Source organism: Hyperolius riggenbachi, chromosome 7 (assembly GCF_040937935.1).
Source record: "Hyperolius riggenbachi isolate aHypRig1 chromosome 7, aHypRig1.pri, whole genome shotgun sequence".
Lineage (NCBI taxonomy): Eukaryota > Metazoa > Chordata > Amphibia > Anura > Hyperoliidae > Hyperolius > Hyperolius riggenbachi.
The window spans coordinates 44061049-44081413 of record NC_090652.1 but is presented as its reverse complement, the minus strand read 5'-3'; the positions used below and the strand labels follow the sequence as shown (position 1 = coordinate 44081413).

Genomic DNA, 20365 nt, shown 5'->3' with positions numbered 1-20365 from the left:
GCTATTTTCGCCTATCTCTGTCAGAAGAGCCGCAACAGCACCCACGCTGGAGCCAGAAAAGGTAAATATTGCACAGGCCGACAAATTGTCGCCTGTGCATTTTGTGGGCTGTAGCGAGACCGCCGTGGGACACAGGAGGATGGGGGAAGCCTCAATAGGGTCAAGAGGCTTCCCCCTACTGAGTTGAGTACCCCCCCAGGGGAACTTTTTTTCAGTACAGGTTTTCTTTAACCTTCTTGGTGGTATGGACGAGCTCAGCTCGTCCATGACTGCTGGAGGGTGCCGCTCAGGCCCCGCTGGGCCGATTTTCACTTTTTTAAAAAAAAACACGCAGCAAGCACTTTGCATGCTGCGTGTTGGTCCCACTCGCCGCCGCTCGCCACCGATGCGCCGCTATCTGCCGTGTAACCGCCACCCCCACTGAGAGCCCTGCGCAGCCTGGCCAATCAGTGCCAGGCAGCGCTGAGGGGTGGATCGGGACTCCGTCTGATGTCACGACGTCGATGACGTCATCGCGATCATCCTCATGGCGATGGGGGAAGCCCTTAAGGAAATCCCGTTCAGAATGGGATTTCCTTACGTGGGTACACGCCGGCGGCGATTGAAGCTACGCGCCGGACGCCGCAGGGAGGGGGGCATCATGTAGCTAGCGCAAGGCTAGCTACATGATTTAAAAAATAAATAAATAAATAAAAAACTGCTGCGCCGCCATCCTTGCGCAGGTAATAGAACGCCAGGGTGGTTAACGGTTAATAGCAAAGCTCACTTGCATGGTATAAACACCAAATTTGCCAAATATGTTAAGAATAATAGTGGGAATGAGAGGATTTTTTTTTTCAAAAAGTCCTTATAGTTTTTGAGAAAATAGATTTTAAAATTTCAAAGGAAAAATATATACATTTAAATGCGTAAATGACAGTTTGTTAATGAAGCAAAACCCGACGACCTTAGCAGTTAATAGCAAAGCCGCCTTACATGGTAGAAACACCAAATTTTCAGGATATGTTAAAAAAACTGTGGGAAAAATAATCTTTTCCTTTTTTTTATGTGCAGAGTGTGGGAATTTTTTTTAAATGACGTGGGGTCTCCCATACCCAGCGTATTTAACCCCTTGTCCCCCATGCAGGTTGGAATAGCAAGAATGCGGAGCCCCAGCCGACTGGGGCTTCAAACCCTGAGCTATACCAGTCCCCATGGTCCATGTTATGGGGGGCTTTGGGGGAGAGGGGCGGCCAAGCCTTCCCCTTCCCCCCTGGAGCCCTTGTCCAATCCATGGACAATGGGCTCTTCCCCACCTCCGGTGCCTCAGGAGGAGGTGGGGACGACGACTCCCTGGGGTTGTTCATGGTGGCATCTGGGAGTCCCCTTTAAGAAGGAGACTCCAGATGACCGCATCCTCCCAGGAGAAATGAGTATAGGGGTACAAAGTACCCCTCTTGTTTCCACTATTATTCCTAACATATCTGGCAAATTTGATGTTTATACCATTAGAGGTGGCTTTGCTGTTAACCAATAAAGTCGGCAGGTTTTGGCGGGTTGTTAATCACGAATACTTTTTCCGTTTGAAATTTTAAAATCGTTTTTCTCAAAAACGAAATGTTCTTTTTTAATTTTTTTAAAGTTGTAGCCACATCTCACCTTTATAATCCATGCAATTTTGGTGATTGTAGCATATGTGGGGGCTTTGCTACTAACGTTAAAGTCTAATCCGTGATCACAGATTTTACAGGCAATCACGAGTTAAATCCAAGTCGAATTCGTAATTCAGTTTCAATTCTGGATAGCAATCACAGGCTATTCGGTTTTTGATACTGCCATGGCCCGATTTATTTTAATCCGTGATCAGGGGTATCCAAGCAACACTAGATTTGCAGTATCACTTATATTTGTCAGTGTTCACCTGATTTCTCCAGACTTGAGAACCTTAGTAACTTAAGCCCCATTGCATCCTATGTGCAACTTGTACCATTTATGAAATATTTTATTGATTGATTCTTTACAAAATGTTGTCAAATCAAACTGAAACTTTTCTTCAGGCTCAGGAGAGCTTGCTGCTTGGTGATTTGTTTCCAGAGTTCTGGCAGATCAGCTGGTTCTGTTTTATATTCATTTGCAAACTGCTGGTTTAAATTCACAAACATGAACTTCCAGTAATCTGAGCACTCAATACTGGAGTCCGGCTGAATGGTCCAATCTGGATAATATGTTTGATAATCCTTGTAGGGGTTCCATTCCCAGCCTGTGTCTACATTTTTGAATGTACAGCTAGATATAACAAGAGTTGAACAGATGTCAGCGATTAGCTTCTCACTGTCCTCCCATTTGTAGTTTCCCATCCCTTGGGGTCTATGAACAGATGCTATGTGATTTGCATGGTTTGTGCCTCCAGCTTCACAGGGGACTTTACAGAATGGGCACTGCTTGCCACAGCCAATCAGTCTTCTGGAAAGTTCATCCTGTGGCTTCACTGTCAACCTGGAAAACATGGAGTCAATATCCATAGACCCAAATTCAATTTGGATTTGTTGTTCTGTCCCTTCAAGATGTTTCTCAACTTCCTGTGAAAACTGCTCGACCTTCTCAGAACTATGGAGAGCAATGAAGTTCATCTCGTTCTGTGGAATCACTAATTCAGATTTTAGGTTTTCACAGAACTGTTGCAAAAAAATTGGCACGGTATTGCATTGTCTGCAACTTTCACTTTTCAAAGCAGTTCTAAGCTTCTTGTCAATAGAGAGAAGAATTTCCTTCTGCAAAGCTTCCAGAGCCGGAGAATTGAAGTATTTTTTTCTCAGGTAAGATAGTAGCCATTGTTCTGTAAATGCCTCATATGAATTTATGTAGTCTACACATTTCTGGAAGGACATTTCTTCTAATAACTCTGTCAAAATGTGGCTCTGAAAACAGCTTTTACTGCTAAATATGGCATTGTTATTACTATTCAAAATATCATCTAAAATTTTTTGCCCAAGATGTTTAAAAACATAATCCTCTACTGCTGGTTTCAGGCAGCGGTCACAGAAGTGGATAGCCCTGCTTGGACCTTCATCTTTCTTGTGGAAGATGTTGAGAAATGTTGACCAGTATTGAGGTTTTAACTTCTCTAGACAAAGCCTGGGGTCATTATCTTGGATAAATTTTTCCTGCAGTTTTTCAAAAACTTGAGCTGCATTTCCAAAAATGTGAAGTTTGATATCTAGCTCAAACTGAAGTGTAAAGTGAAGCTTTTTCACATATTTACTGCTGAGTTCTGTATTAATCACATGTAACAGTTGTTTAGAGTGCATTTCATCATAGCCATTGATGCTTGTTATTTCCTCTTGTACATACTCATCACACATCCTAATTATTGAAGATGCAAGATTACCAATTTTGTCTTTCAGTTCTTGTTTCACAAACATCTGGTATTTTGCAAAAGATGTCCATGTGAGGTCAATGTGCTTTTCATCTATTATAAAGCAATGCTCTGTGTATTGATGTAAACTTCTAATGTTGATTAATGCTTCATTAATATGAGGTCCTTTGTTGCTCATGTCTTTTTTAATAAGTGCCAGAACTGATTGGTCCACATTACATCTTTCAAGTTGGTCAAATTGCAACTCAGTCAAGGTTTTCTGCCACTCTGACTCAAACTCTTTCTTGATTTCCATTTCACTTGGTTCCTGTTTAGCCTCCCTGTATTTTTCCAGGGCATTGGTTATTTTATTTTCTATCGCTGTCTGGTATGTTCTCTGTATGTTGTAAAGTTTTATTTTCCCTTTCTGGATAGAAACAGCCTTGTGACATCTATCGCGAGCCTTTCTTTCCAGTTCACTTTTTAAACTTTTTATACATAATTTAAATTCTTCTTTGTAACGCTCTATGAGTTTGGCATTTTCAGAGTTTTCAAAGTATTTCTCCAATGATACTGACATTTTGTTTTCTTCCTCTAGAAGAATATTTTCTAGTTCATCTGAGTTACCATCACATATTTCTCCAGAATTATTTCTAATTGAATTCTCGATGCTAATCACCCAGTTGTGAATTGTTTTACAGAAATCCCATTCCCATGAGGAGTATTGTGTGGACAACTTGTTGTAGGCTTTGGCCACCAGGCTGTTTCTGAAACAGAAGATAAATTTTTCATGTTTCACAGATTTCCATAAGCTTTCTATCCATATAATGAAATCAGAAATAGTTGATGCATGGTCAATACACTTTTGATCTTCCATAAATTTAAACAGATGCCTTTTCAGTTCAAGTAGATTAGAACTATATCCAAGATTTACTGGAGCCATTGGTGGATCTCCTTGCCACAGGCCTGGAATGTACCAGCTGTCTTTATTGAGGTCGTACTTCATTATATCTGTGAATTTTGTGATCCCACTTCTTTTCTCCATTTTGGCAGCAAGTTTTGTCATTTCATCCAACTGTTCTAGAAACTTTTTCCTTTCTCTCATGTTTTTATCATGAGCAGATAAATCACTCACATTCTGATGTACAAACTGACACTTGGGTTTCTTTCCAACTTCATTCATTCTGAGAAAAGCATGAACCACAATCTGTAGAGTGTCTTTCATTTGTGTTGTGTTTTCCATGGCCATATTGACTATGGTGATGTCACTCAACCCAACTACCAGTGTGGCCAGCTCATTGTCATGTTGATAACTGTCTTCTAGAGAGGCCAGCTCAGGAGCTTTAAGCCCTTCAGTGTCAATTACCAGGATAAAGTGACAACCGAGCTGCTCCTGGAAATTCTCTTTCACTTTAAGTAGAGTCATGAAAGCTCCCCGTGTGCATCTCCCACTGGCCACCGGGAACTGCAAACCAAACATGGTGTTCAGTAGGGTAGATTTCCCTGTACTCTGCACTCCCAGCACAGATATTACTCTCATTCTGCATTGCCTACCTGTCTTCTTGTCAAGTTCAGTAAAGACATCAGTTATCCATTGCAGGGGGATATTAGAGGCATCTCCATCTATCAGCTCTAATGGAAACCCATCCAACAGTAAATTTGCTGCTATTTCTGGAAGCTTGGTAAACGATCTTTCATGTTCTTGGATATGTTCTTGTTTTATCATTGAACATTCAGCCTCATAAAACTGACCCAGTTCACGCAGGAAATGTTCTGTTCCCAAGGAGCTGTCAGAGATTTTCTTATCTAAGTCCTGGAGATCTTGTGCATTATTTGTCAGATCTTCACATCTCTCCTTATAAATTGCTTGTAGTTTAGACAGATTTTTTCTAGCAACAGCATCTAGATTGAATTTCATCCATTTAAGAAAATACTGCCTCTCTTTCTCAGATAAATCACTAAGAGCTGTGGTAAACAACTTCATTGCTTTTGGCATTTGATGCTGATATTGTTGTGTATAAAGGGTATTGCGTTGTGTTAAGAGATTAGACCGATGTGTTTCTGCATTTTTGTCTCCTTGTTTTCTCATCCTGCAAAGTTCTTTTTCTATTTTAGACAAATCTTTCCATAGATTTCTTTGCAATATCATTGTTTTACTTTTATACACTGCCACGTCCTGTATTTCTCTTGTAATTTTATCTGCATGTTCTCTTGCTCTCTGGCATTCCTCAGTGTCTTCATCTATTACAAAAGGATGACCACTGAAGTCTCTTGGTATGGCTCTCAGAGATACACTTTTGTGGCAATTCTCTAGAATATGTTTACATTTTATTTGGATTTTTATCATTATATCTGCATCATTATCTATTTTTCTTTTTACGATACAATTTGTTTTATCAATTCTTAATATTGGTAAAAGATTCAGTAGAATGTTTTGCGTTTCTTTAGTAATATCCTTTCCAAGACCTGGGGAAACAACAAAATAAAACACAGTGTCGCTCTGACTACAGTTTGATAACAGTTGGAATTCTGAGTTATTAATTGTTTCAAGAAATATAAACACAGCTGTTGAGATCTGAGTCAGAAACGTAAATTGGTCCCAGTTGGATTCCAGATCTCCACGTAGATTGGTCACTGCAAATGGTTCTGGAAACACACCAGATTTACCAGAAGGAAAATACCAGCAGATTTCCACAAGACCTTTAGATATTTTCCTTTTAGTGTTTCCACCATCTACATTATCATGTATGAAGAAGTTGTGATGTTGTTGAGGTGGATTAAGAATTTGATTGAGAATCTTAGATTTGGATAGTTTGTTTTTCCCCAGTCTTACAAAAGAAATCAGTGGCATGGAAATATTGATTACATTTTCTTCTCTGAACCCTTTACTGTGAGCTAATGACTGGGGCCTCCACTTCTTCACAATGTCCCTCATTGCCCACAGCATGAAGGTGCATTTCGACACATCTACTGCAGGGAGCAGCAGAGGGACAGCAAACTGACACATGGACATTTTGGTTACAATTTCTTGTTGTAGGAAACTGTCTGAGCAATGTAGAAGAGCACACAGGACATCTAGAGGGTTGATGTAATTTGGATTTTGGGTATCATTATACATATCAAATGGATCTTCACTGCTCTCTGATACAGATGTATCGGGTTCAAGCTGGGTGTTTCTTGCTGTACTGTCCAAGGACATAATCTTGCTGAGGGTACACCAAGGTGCATCTTCATTCTTTTGTAATTTGTGAATGTTAAGGCTTTCTAATCCAATATTTAAAATATCTCTCAGTGTTAACTCTGAAAGCCCACAATTCTCCATCTTCAGCCATGCAAGGATATTTTTAAAATACTCTAGGAAAAAAAAAACATACAGAAAACAACATTAAAGCTTGGAATTAATAATAATATACTTGCATAACTTTAGCTTTTAGCTCTATTTAATATTACTGACTTATGTCTTAGATCTTTTCTTAACCTTAGGGAACCTAAACTGAGAAGGATATGGACTTTTTCTTTTAAAATAATACCAGTTGCCTGACTCTCCTGCTGATCCTGTGTCTCTAATACTTTTAGCCACAGCCCCAGAACAAGCATATAGATCAGGTGCTCTGACTGAAGTCAGAACAGGATAAGCTGCATGCTTGTTTCAGGTGTGTGATTCAGCAACTGCTGCAGCCAAACAGATAAACAGGATGGCCAGGCAACTGGTATTGTTAAAAGGAAACATCCATATCATTCTCAGTTAAGGTTCCCTTTCCCTCTAAGAATATACACATTACTAGTAGTCAACAGTCCACACTTGCAAAAATCTTTACGGTATGGTAAAAAGTAGTGCATACATGCAATTCAAAACAAGAGGGTGTATGCAATAAACTACATTAAGCAGAATTATGTACATCCGGTCTTAGGGCCCTTTTACACTTAAGGGGCTTGATTCACAAAGCGGTGCTAACTGTTAGCACGCCTGTGAAAACCCCCTTAGCACGTCTAAACGAGCTTTTCGCGCAAAACTTTATGCGCATAAACTTTACGCGCGCACTGCACAGAGCGCAGGGTGCTCTGTGCGAAGTGCCCATTAAAGCCTATGGGACTTAGCGCGCGCATAGGACTTTGCGCGCACAAAACTTTGCACGCGGTACTTAGCGCGCGATCTGATTGAGAAAACCGGTGCTAACCTACTTAGCACCCTGGTTAGCGCGCCTAAAGACTTTAGACGTGTGAATCAAGCCCAATATGTTTTAATGCTTTGCGATGCATTGTGTATTCATGCGTTTTCTTTTTCCATAGCAGTGCATTGTGAAAAAGCTTACATTTTTCAGTGTATACTGTGAAAGGGGTCATAGGGAAATGTAGACTTTCCCTTGCATAACAGTTGTCTTCTCAGTTATAACTGATAGTAACCAGGGGCGCCTCTAGCCTTTTTGTCACTCCAGGCAAGAAAACCTGTAGCGCCTACCCTCCGCCGGAACCCTCTAGCTGATCGAGCTTGCACTCCTCTTCAAACATGAGCAAAACCTTGGTGTACCCGTGTGAGCATGGCCCCGCCTGTGTAGTATCTCAGAGCCGCTCATGCACAGGTAAATCCGGCTTACTGCGCAGGCAACAAGGCTGTACTTGTGCAGGCACGGTGCGGCTGCATTCATACTTGAAGAGGAGCATGGTCCTGATCAGTTGGAGGGTATAGGCAAGTGGCAGGAAAAGACTGGCGCAGCACCCCCCATTTCTGTCTGACAGGGTGGAGTTAGAGGTAGGGCCAGAGGCAGAGCCACGTGCAGTAAACATTACACTGCACTTGTGGCTGCTTAGGAAGGGGTGGCCTTAGAGGTTGGCAGAGCATGTGTGCTCTGTCCCTATTGGCTGGGGAGTGGAGGGGATGCATCTCAAACGCAGAACCATGGTGGGGACGGAAACACTGGTAGGAGTCAGTGAGCAGAGCTGCAGCATCATGTCTGTCATTTGTGAGAATAAAAAAGGGAAAACACAGGGAGATGAAAACTTTGATTCTACAAATTTACATAAAGGAGCACTTGGTTTGTACAAAATATATTTTATTCTTATATGTTAGTTTAAAAAGGCTACATATAATGCCTGGTACACACCATGCAATTTCCCATCAGATAAGGTTGATTTGATTATTTCCGACAGGTTTGATCTGATTTCCAATCGATTTTCTGATCAATTTTCTATAGAAGTGATTGGAAAATTGATGAGAAAAATTATTGGAAATCAGATTAGACCTGTCGGGAATTATTGATTTCGACCAGTCTATCTGATGGGAAATTGCATGGTGTGTACCAGGCAGGCACTATATGTCCCACATTCCCCACCACTACTTCACACTGGGAGCTGTCTGGTAACCCTCAGTGTACCCCAAGGCCCAGAAAAGTTTAGAAAATAGCTGTAAAAGATGCAAAATAAAGTATTAAAAACAAAAATCAAAGGTATGTGTGCTTGTCTGCACTACAAGTAGTCCAAATACTGTATTTTAAAACAGAATATTCCAGGGAACTCTTAGCATAGAGGGCATTGTTTGCTTACTGTATCTGGCACATACTGTAATGTGCACTGCTCTTCACCGGATCCTAAAGCATTCATCCATCACAGGATCCCAGACCTCTAAATAGAGCATTTAGTTTCTTTGTTTATGTTCACAGTTTGTCAACTTTTCTTTTCAAGTTTGTTCTGCATCAACAGGAAGGGTGCAGTGACAATACAGCAGTGATGAATCACCAGCATGAAACTCTGCATCACTTACTGGTCTTGCCACTGTCTGTGTGTAAATTCTTTCAGCATCTTAGAGCCCCTGCCAGTGCCAGCTGCATGCTTCTAGCTGCTCTAATCTTCTAATCTAATCTTCTTCCCACAATCCATCAACAACCAGACACTTTTAGTCTCCGACTCCTAATCACTTATTGACCTGGCCTGGGCTCTGCACTTCCTGTGATGTCATGCTCCTTCCCCATACCTTGTGCTAATTAAGCCTGCATCCCGTAGCTGTAAAATCAATATTCCAGAGAGAGAAAAAAGTTACAGTAGCAGTGAGCGGCACCTTCTGGCGAACATCCGCCCCAAGTGACTGCCTGTACTGCCTATTAGTATAGACTAACCAGCAAGCTCATGGTGACCCAGAACTCATTGGAGTGTGTAAGGGGCTACAACGGTCCTAAAAGCCCCCTTACTAAATGCTATGGAAAACAAAAGTTTACTTTCTTAAAACAGAAAGAATGTGCGATAATTCAGGTTGGCGTGAGCTTGAGATGTCTCCCAGGTCATCACTGCTGAATATATGCAAATTAACCATTGTTGCCCTTAGAAGCTAAACACTGCATTCCAGGAGGTGTGGAGGTGTTAACAGTTCACCAACATGAATCTTCTATAAGTAGTTTCACTCTCAGAACTGTCTCAAGTCTCTGGTATAAATAAACACTCTCACCAATGTTGAAAGGCTGACTTATCACAGATCAGCTGAATGCACATTAGAGATGAAACAGTTCCTGTGTTCCTCTTCCTGATGTTCCATTCCTAGGTTCCGCTTGTACCTCAAAAAGACATGTAACTTGACATAGCGTAAACCTGTATATGAATTACACTTTTTTGCCACACATGCACCCTTACACAAGTGAGTGCTCCCCTCAAATATGTGTCCATACTGCACCTTCCCGAAAAATGAGCAAAATTCCTGCTCACCAGATGTATTGGCTGACCACTCAGACCAGCATCAGATCACATAGATATCACAACTCAAGGTCTTCCTCCAAACAGGTTTCCAATCAGCGAGGAGAACGCCAGCGCATACCACTAAGGCTGCATCTGAAATGACCACCAGCTCAGTATGCAGCACCTATATAGACTCTCTGCACACTTCGCATTCAATTCAGAAGCAAATCATATGCAAATCTGCTACTACATATCATGAAAATAGGAAACTCAGGAGGAGGGGCTGGGAGCAGCTAACCTGACAGTTACATAGTTACAAAGTTAAGGAAATGGGGGGGGTGGGGGGGGAAGGCTGCGCATCCCTAAACACATGTTGCAATTGAATGGTTAATCGCACAGGCATACACCGCCTCTGCCAGACTGAAAAATGCATGCCCTGCATCCAAGACAAGTGCTAACATTTATTAAACTAGGAGGTACTTTAGCTTCCAATATGGTTTGCATGCAAAGTATATTATACTAGACACTTGCGCCACGGTGAGGCAGACCTCCGGGCAAGTGACCTAACCTAAATTTAAAACCTCGGGAGCAGCTAAGCAAGAAAAATGTGTACCTTACATTTGGTAGAACAGCGAGGAGAACGCCAGCGCATACCACTAAGGCTGCATCTGAAATGACCACCAGCTCAGTATGCAGCACCTATATAGACTCTCTGCACACTTCGCATTCAATTCAGATGCAAATCATATGCAAATCTGCTACTACTTATCATGCAAACAGGAAACTCAGGAGGAGGGGCTGGGAGCAGCTAACCTGACAGTTACATAGTTACAAAGTTAAGGAAAGGGGGGGGGGGGGGGGGGGAAAGGCTGTGCATCCCTAAACACATGTTGCAATTGAATGGTTAATCGCACAGGCATACACCGCCTCTGCCAGACTGAAAAATGCATGCCCTGCATCCAAGACAAGTGCTAACATTTATTAAACTAGAAGGTACTTTAGCTTCCAATATGGTTTGCATGCAAAGTATATTATACTAGACCCTTGCGCCACGGTGAGGCAGACCTCCGGGCAAGTGACCTAACCTAAATTTAACCTGAGAGATGACACGTGACAGGACTTTGTCACATGTCCTGTCAAGTGTCATCTCTCAGGGAAACAGGCAAGGCAGGTGCATCCACCAATGTGGGAAGATAAGGTCCTCTTTAAGATTCCGCAGCCATAACTGTAACGTTTGGTGAAATCTCAAGAACTCTTCATCTGTCTTCAGCAGAAAGAGGCGAGTGTGGCACTGATATCCCCTGTGAGTCCCCTATAGGTGTCCCATAGGCGATTATCAATGCTGCTGGCAAGTCTCTTCCATCTTGGAAACCATAAGCGCTGAGTGCTGGTCCCTGTGTGGTCAGCAAGACATCTGGTGAGCGGCTAGTGGTTAATTGCATGATTTGGTGGCAGTCCAGTACGGAATCACAGGGTGCAGAGTGCCCACAGAAGGGAACACTATTGCATGAGCACTGGGCTATATTTTGTGACAGGTTCACACTATAAGGGCTTGATTCACAAAGCGGTGCTAACCTACTTAGCACGTCTAAAGTCTTTAGACGTGCTAACCAGGGTGCTAAGTAGGTTAGCACCGGATTTCTCAATCAGATCACGCGCTAACTTTGCGCGCACAAAGTTTTACGCGCGCAAAGTTTTATGCGCGCTAAGTCCCATAGGCTTTAATGGGCACTTCGCGCGGTGCGCCCTGCGCTCTGTGCAGTGTGCGCGTAAAGTTTTACGCGCGTAAAGTTTTACGCGCGTAAAGTTTTATGCGCGAAAAGCTGGTTTAGACGTGCTAAGAGGGTTTTCACAGGCGTGCTAACAGTTAGCACCGCTTTGTGAATCAAGCCCTATATGTTTATGAACTTTTTTCTGAGGAACTTCTGAAGCAAGTCGCTGATGTTGATTGGAAACCTGTTTGGAGGAAGACCTTGAGTTGTGATATCTATGCGATCTGATGCTGGTCTGAGTGGTCAGCCAATACATCTGGTGAGCAGGAATTTTGCTCATTTTTCGGGAAGGTGCAGTATGGACACATATTGAGGGGAGCACTCACTTGTGTAAAGGTGCACTAATGTCTGCATGTGTGGAAAACAAGTGTAATTCATATACAGGTTTACGCTATGTCAAGTTACATGTCTTTTTGAGGTACAAGCGGAACCTAGGAGTGGAACATCAGGAAGAGGAACACAGGAACTGTTTCATCTCTAATGTGCATTCAGCTGATCTGTGATAAGTCAGCCTTTCAACATTGGTGAGAGTGTTTATTTATACCAGAGACTTGAGACAGTTCTGAGAGTGAAACTACTTATAGAAGATTCATGTTGGTGAACTGTTAAGAGGAGTGAGCGCTGTACAGACATTCTGATTACAATTAATATAGGGGAACAGCTAGTCCCATTCAGTATAGCGATCCACCTATTGGGACTGGCATTGTGTTGTTGTATTACCCAGAGATTGAACATTTAAGGAGCGCTGACGCCACTTTTTCAAACTTAATATGCAAATTAACCATTGTTGCCCTTAGAAGCTAAACACACCTCCAGAACACACCTCCACACCTCCTGGAATGCAGTGTTTAGCTTCTAAGGGCAACAATGGTTAATTTGCATATATTCAGCAGTGATGCCCTGGGAGACATCTCAAGCTCACTCCAACCTGAATTATCACAAATTCTTTCTGTTTTAAGAAAGCAAACTTTTGTTTTCTATTGGTGTATAGAGTTGGGCCGAACGGTTCGCCGGTGAACGTGGTTCGCGCGAACTTAGGTGGTTCGCGTGCGGGTACCGCACGCGAACGTTTTGCGGAAGAAGTTCGGTTCGCCCCATAATGCACCTGAGGGTCAACTTTGACCCTCTACATCACAGTCAGCAGGCCCAGTGTAGCCAATTAGGCTACACTAGCCCCTGGAGCCCCACCCCCCTTATATAAGGCAGGCAGCGGCGGCCATTACGGCCACTCGTGTGCCTGCATTAGTGAGAGTAGGGCGAGCTGCTGCAGTCTCTCATATAGGGAAAGATTAGTTAGGCTTAACTTCTTCCTGGCTGCATACCTGTTCTGTTCAGTGAGCCCTCAGCCCACTGCATACCTGTTCTGTGAACCCACCCACCACTGCATACCTGTTCAGTGATCCTGCCACTGCATACTTGTTCTGTGAACCCACCCACCACCACTGCATACCTGTTCAGTGATCCTGCCACTGCATACCTGTTCTGTGAACCCACCACTGCATACCTGTTCTGTGAACCCACCCACCACTGCATACCTGTTCAGTGATCCTGCTGCCACTGCATACCTGTTCTGTGAACCCACCCACCACTGCATACCTGTTCAGTGATCCTGCTGCCACTGCATACCTGTTCAATGAACCCACCACTGCATACCTGTTCTGTGAACCCACCACTGCATACCTGTTCAGTGAACCCGCCACTGCATACCTGTTCTGTTCAGTGGACCCGCCACTGCATACCTGTTCTGTTCAGTGGAGTTTGGTGTGTCAGTGTGAAGCAGTACCTTAATTACACTACCTGATTGATGTATACACATGCAAGATGTTTTAAAGCACTTTAGGCCTGTCATTTAGCATTCAATGTGATTTCTGCCCTTAAAACGCTGCTTTTCGTCAAATCCAGATTTTTCCCGGCTACTTTTGGCGTGTATCCCACTCCGCCATGCCCCCCTCCAGGTGTTAGACCCCTTGAAACATCTTTTCCATCACTTTTGTGGCCAGCATAATTTTTTTTTTTTCAAAGTTCGCATCCCCATTGAAGTCTATTGCGGTTCGCAAACTTTAACGCGAACCGAACCTTCCGCGGAAGTTCGCGAACCTAAAATCGGAGGTTCGGCCCAACTCTATTGGTGTAGGCGCCCCTGATAGAAACTGCTATACTGTGGTGTAAAGGGACCTTTACTACACCATGAATAAAGTAGAATGCAATACATGAAATGATGACATGTGCTATACTCATCATATGTAAAATGTTATGCACATAATTCTGCTTAATGCAGTTTATTGCATGCACCGCCAGGAGTGAAAGATACACTGTATGAGCCAGGATGAGAGCTTTTTTTTGTACATTTTCTTGATATGCGTCTTTGCTCCCTAAAGAACCAGAGCCTTTTTTTCACTCTTCATTTGTGAAAACTGTGAACACCGATCACAGGGTCAAGAGTCTATAAAAATGGCTACTGACCGATGTACAGAGGTCAGCTGTCTCTAACAGAGATGACCCGAACCTCCGATTTTCGGTTCGCGAGCCGCGAACTCGAACTTCCGCAAACTTTCGTGAACCGCAATAGACTTCAATGGGGAGGCGAAAACTAGAAACACTTATGCTGGCCACAAAAGTGATGGAAAAGATGTTACAAGGGGCCTAACTGAGTTTTTGCATGGATGAGTGGGATAGACGCCAAAAGTCCCGGGGAAAAATCTGGATTTGATGCAAAGCAGCGTTTTAAGGGCAGAAATCACATTGAATGCTAAATTCCAGGCCTAAAGTGCTTTAAAACATCTTGCATGTGTATGCATCAATCAGGGAATGTAATTAGAGTACGGCTTCACACTGACACACCAAACTCACTGTGTAACGCACCGCAAACAGCTGTTTGTGTAGTGATGGCCGTGCTGGACTAGTGCGCACCATGACGAGAGTGCAGGTGATGGCGGCTTTCCTGCCCATATGGTCGCCGGGCTGAGGTAGCTGAATAACAGAACAGTGACTGTCCAGCTGATCAAATTTGGTCTGTCCACAATGAAGCAATGACATTATTATCTTTGGTGTACCCCCCCCCCCCCTACCCCCGAGACACTCATATAGCCATCGGTCATTGCTTCATTGTGATACGCAAGCCCCTTCACCGCGGCAAGGTAATGATCATGAAGGGGAATTGGCACATGTACATGCCTTTTGTTTTGTTGTTGCAGCTGCAGTGCAGCCAGAAAAATTAGGCAGGCATGTACACGCACCAGAAAAATTATTGTAGCGGCCGCTGCTAGCAACGGCCTTAAAAATTTAGAAATCCACCTGGAGTCCTGGACCCTGTTGGTGGTGGCAGAGAAGGCACTCAAGCGGCCTGCGGGCAGAGGTGCTGTGTGAGGAGTGACTTAGTCTTGGGGCAGGCAGTCACACGGCGTGCAGGCAGAGATGCTGTGTGTGGGTACTGATTTAGTCCATGATCCATGCCTCATTTATTTTGATAAAGGTGAGGTACTGAACACTTTTGTGACTTAGGCAACTTCTCTTCTCAGTGACAATTCCTCCAGCTGTGCTGAAGGTCCTTTCGGACAGGACGCTTGAGGCAGGGCAAGACAGAAGTTAGATGGCAAATTGTGAAAGCTCTGGCCACAGGTCAAATCTATGCACCCAGTAGTTCAAGGGTTCATTGCTGCTCACAGTGTCTACATCCACACTTAAGGCCAGGTAGTCGGCTACCTGCCGGTCCAGGCGTTGGTGGAGGGTGGATCTGGAAGGGCTAAGGTGAGACATTTGACTAAAGAATGTCCGCATGTCCGACATCACCATGAGATCGCTGGACCGTCCTGTCTTTGCCTGCGTGGACATGGGAGAAGGGTTACTGGCAGTGGTACCTTTATTGCATTGTGCTGTGACATAACTGTTAAATGCATTGTAAATCATAGTTGCCAGCTTGTTCTGCAAGTGCTGCATCCTTTCTGCCTTCAGGTGAGTTGGTAACATGTCCGCCACTTTGTGCCTATACCAAGGGTCTAGTAGCGTGGCCACCCAGTACAGCTCATTCCCGTTAAGTTTTTTTATACGGAGGTCCCTCAACTGGCTGGACAGCATGAAAGATGCCATCTGCACAAAGTTGGATCTAGACGTACTATCCATCTCCTCTTGCTCTTCCTCAGTGATGTCAGGTAAGTCCTCCTCCGCCCCCCAGCCATGAACAATACCACGAGAACGTTGAGTAGCACAAGCCCCCTGCGATGCCTGCTGCAGTTGTTCTTCTGCCGCCGCCTCCTCCTCCAAAGAAACACCTTCCTCATCATCCGAGTCTGACTCCTTTTCCTCACACGACTCTTCCTCCTCTTTCTCCCCCCCCCCCCCCCTATGTGCTGCCACAGGTGTTGAGGAAACATCTGGTTCTGATGAGAATTTATCCCACAATGCTTCCTCCCATAACTGTTTCTGTTCACGCTCCTCCACAGCTTGATCCACCACTCTACGCACGGCACGCTCCAGGAAGTAAGCGTACGGGATCAAGTCGCTGATGGTGCCTTCACTGCGACTCACCAGGTTGGTCACCTCCTCAAATGGCCGCATTAGCCTGCATGCGTTTCGCATGAGTGTCCAGTTGTTGGGCCAGAACATCCCCATCTCCCCAGACTGTGTCCTTCTACTGTAGTTGTAGAGGTACTGGGTGATGACTTTCTCCTGTTCTAGCAAGCGAGAGAACATAAGGAGGGTCGAATTCCAGCGAGTCAGGCTATCGCAAATAAGGCGTCTCAAAGGCAACTTGTTTCTCGGCTGAATGTCCGCAAAGCATGCCATGGCCGTGTAAGACCGCCTGAAATGCCCACACTACTTCCTGGCCTGCTTCAGGACGACCTCTAAGCCTGGGTACTTTGACACAAATCTTTGAATGACTAGATTCAGCACATGTGCCATGCAGGGTACACGTGTCAGCTTTCCCAAATTCAAGGCAGAAATGAGATTGCTGCCATTGTCAAACATCACGTTGCCGATCTCCAGCTAGTGCGGGGTCAGCCACTGCCACTCAGTTGAACTGCCACTCAGCCGAGGAGGAGGAGGATGACGACAGCGAAGTGGCATAAGGAAAGGAGGTGGCAGGAGGACTGCCTGCAAGCCATGGAGTTGTCACAAGTTGTTCCGCTGCACAGCCACGTACTCCCTGCTTGCCATCGGGTCACCAGGTTGACTCAATGGGCTGTGTAAGTAATGTACCTGCCCTGACCTTGCTTGGCAGACCAGGCATCCATGGTCAGGTGGACCCTTGACCCAGCCCTGCGTGCCAGAGATGACACCACTTGCCTCTCAGCTTCACGGTACAGTTTGGGTATCGCCTTTTTAGAGAAATAATTGCGGCCTGGCATCTTCCACTGCGGTGTCCCAATGGCCACAAATTTATGGAAGGCCTCAGAGTCCACCAGCTGGTATGGTAACAGCTGGCGAGCTAACAGTTCCGCCAAGCCAGCTGTCAGACGCCGGGCAAGGGGATGACTGGCAGAAATTGGCTTCTTCCACTCAAAGATTGGAGTGGAGGAGGGTGGCTTTAAAGGTGCAAGGGAGAAAACGGCTGAAGATGCTGCACCTGAAGGAGGAAGAGGAGAAGGAGGGTGGCTTTTCTTTTGTGTGCTGCTTTTCCTCTGGTGCTCTTCCCATTGCAGTTTGGGCCTTTTCTCCATGTGCCTTCATAAGGCAGTTGTCCCTACGTGGGTGTTGGCCTTTCCACGGCTCAATTTTTGGAGGCAGAGAGAACAGATGGCATTGCTCTGATCTACGGCAGACACACACAATTTTTTCCAAACCGCTGAGCCCCCCTGAGGTGTGGGCACTATGGTGGCCTCAGCAGCTGATGTTGAAGGGCATGTTGACTGGCTTTCTATAGGTGGTGATACATGGCGCTGGACACTGCCAGCAGCTGTTTCTGATGATGAGATAACAAAACAAATTCTTGAAATTCTTGAATTCTTGGGAATCAAATTTAACATTTTCACAAAAAATAATGCAAAAATAATATTGCCATTTTCACTCATCACTGCCACCCAGGTATAGGTGCGCTGAAGGAATCACAAGTATAGATAGTCAGATGTAACTCCACCCCCCTCCCAAGTATATAGCTATAAGGGGATCAGGCATCTCCACGTCATGCAGCGCCTAACTTGGGTGCCACCTTAGACTGTAATGTTAATTACAGCTATAGCAACTCAGGTGGAAATAGCTGGACTCCAAATTATGTGACACCCCCCCCAAGTCTCCACTACTCAACTCGGAGAGGATATACTATTTAACAACACCCAGGATTGTAGCTAGCAGGAGCAGGGTGAGCTGTATTTTGGTTTATCCTGCGCAACTGAACATACAACAAGATAGTATGCACTCGCCATAAGGACAGGACAGTTTCTAGGCTACATAGCTCCCAGGATGATGGTTTAAAAATTGTGCCAGAGTACCCTCCCCCTCATATATGTAGCCAGAGAGCTCCTCCTCAGTATCATGCAGCAAAAGAGCTACCTCTCAGTACCAGGTAGCCAGAGAGCTCCCTCTCATATGTAGCCAGAGAGCTCCTTCTCAGTATCAGGCAGCTAGAAAGCTCTGCCTCAGTATCAGGCAGCCAGAGAGTCCCCTCAGTATCAGGCAGCCAGAGAGCCCTCTTCAGTATCAGGCAGCCAAAGAGCTCCCCCTTAGTATCAAGCAGACAGAAAGTTCCCCCTCAGTATCAAGCAGCCAGAAAGCTCCCCCTCATATATGTAGCCAGAGAGCTCCTCAGTGTCAGGCAGCCAGAAAGCTCTCCCACAGTATCAGGCAGCCAGAAAGCACCCCCTCAGTATCAGGCAGCCAGAGAGCTCTCCCTCAGTATCAGGCACCCAGAAAGCTCCCCCTCATATATGTAGCCAGAGAGCTCCTCAGTGTCAGGCAGCCAGAAAGCTCCCCCACAGTATCAGGCAGCCAGAAAGCACCCCCTCAGTATCAGACAGCCAGAGAGCTCCCCCTCATATATGTAGCCTCGAAAGCTCCCCTCAGTATCAGGCAGCCAGAGAGGCCCCCGTCATATATGTAGCCAGATAGCTCCACCTCAGTATCACAGTATCAGGCAGCCAGAGAGCTCCCCCTCAGTATCAGGCAGCCAGAGTTCCCCCTCAGTATCAGGCAGCCAGAGAGTTCCCCCTCAGTATCAGGCAGCCAGAGAGCTCTCCTCAGTATCAGGCAGCCAGAGAGTTCCCCCTCAGTATCAGGCAGCCAGAAAGTTCTCCCTCAGTATCAGGCAGCCAGAGAGCTCCCTCTCAGTGTCAGGCAGCCAGTGAGCCCCCTCAGTATCAGTCAGCCAAGAGCTCCCCCTCAGTATCAGGCAGCCATAAAGCTACCCTTCAGTATCAGGCAGCCAGAGAGCCCTCCTCAGTATCAGGCAGCCAAAGAGCTCCCCCTCAGTATCAGGCAGCCAGAGAGTCCCCCCTCAGTATCAGGCAGACAAAGAGCTCCCCCTCATTATGAAGCAGCCAGAAAGCTCCACCTCAGTATAAAGCAGCCAGAAAGCTCCCCCTCAGTATCAGGCAGACAGAAAGCTCTCCCTCAGTATCAGGCAGCCAGAGAGCTCCACCTCAGTATCAGGCAGCCAGAGAGCTGCCCCTCAGTATCAGTCAGCCAAAGAGCCCCCCCAGTATGAAGCAGCCAGAAAGCTCCCCCTCAGTACCAGGCAGCCAGAGAGCTCCCCCCTCAGTATTAGTCAGCCAAAGAGCTCCCCCTCAGTATTAGGCAGCCAGAGAGCTCCGCCTCAGTATCAGGCAGCCAGAGAGCTCCGCCTCAGTATCAGGCAGCCAGATAGCTCTGCCTCAGTATCAGGCAGCCAGAGAGCCCTCCTCAGTATCAGGCAGCAAGAGAGCTCCCCCTCAGTATCAGGCAGCCAAAGAGTTCCCCCTTAATTTCAGTCACCCAGAAAGCTCCCCCTCAGTATCAGGCAGCCAGAGAGCCCTCCTCAGTATCAGGCAGCCAGAGAGGCCCCCGTCATATATGTAGCCAGATAGCTCTGCCTCAGTATCAGGCAGCCAGAAAGCTCCCCCTCAGTATCAGGCAGCCAGAGAGCCCTCCTCAGTATCAGGCAGCCAAAGAGCTCCCCCTCAGTAACAAGCAGCCAGAAAGCCCCCCTCAGTATCAGGCAGCCAGAGAGCTCCCCTCATATATGTAGCCAGAGAGCTCCCCCTCAGTATCAGGCAGTCAAAGAGCCCCCCCTCTGTATCAGGCAGCCATAAAGCTCCCCCTCAGTATCAGGCAGCCATAAAGCTACCCCTCAGTATCAGGCAGCCAGAGAGTCCCCCTCAGTATCAGGCAGCCAAAGAGCTCCCCCTCAGTATCAAGCATCCAGAAAGCTCCCCCTCAGTATCAAGCAGCCAGAGAGCTCCCCCTCATATATGTAGCCAGAGAGCTCCCCCTCATATATGTAGCCAGAGAGCTCCTCCTCAGTATCAGGCAGCCAAAAACCTCCCCCTCAGTATCAGGCAGCCAGAAAGCTCCCCCTTAGTATCAGGCAGCCAGAGAGCTCCCACTCAGTATCAGGCAGCCAGAGAGTCCCCCTCAGTATCAGGCAGCCAGAGAGCTCCCCCTCAGTATCAGGCAGCCAGAAAGCTCCCCC

At 45.7% G+C, this 20365-nt stretch overlaps 1 protein-coding gene across 1 annotated transcript in view; it reads right to left on the bottom strand.

Moving 5' to 3' along the window:
- Nucleotides 1-1937: 1937 nt before the first annotated feature.
- Nucleotides 1938-20365, bottom strand: part of LOC137525499 (up-regulator of cell proliferation-like) — a 38213-nt gene continuing 19785 nt past the window's right edge. The window contains exon 3 of the mRNA XM_068246619.1: nt 1938-6688. Within this exon, the coding sequence (XP_068102720.1) occupies nt 2010-6688 (4679 nt within the window). The 3' untranslated portion in view covers nt 1938-2009. The remainder of the gene's footprint in view (nt 6689-20365) is intronic.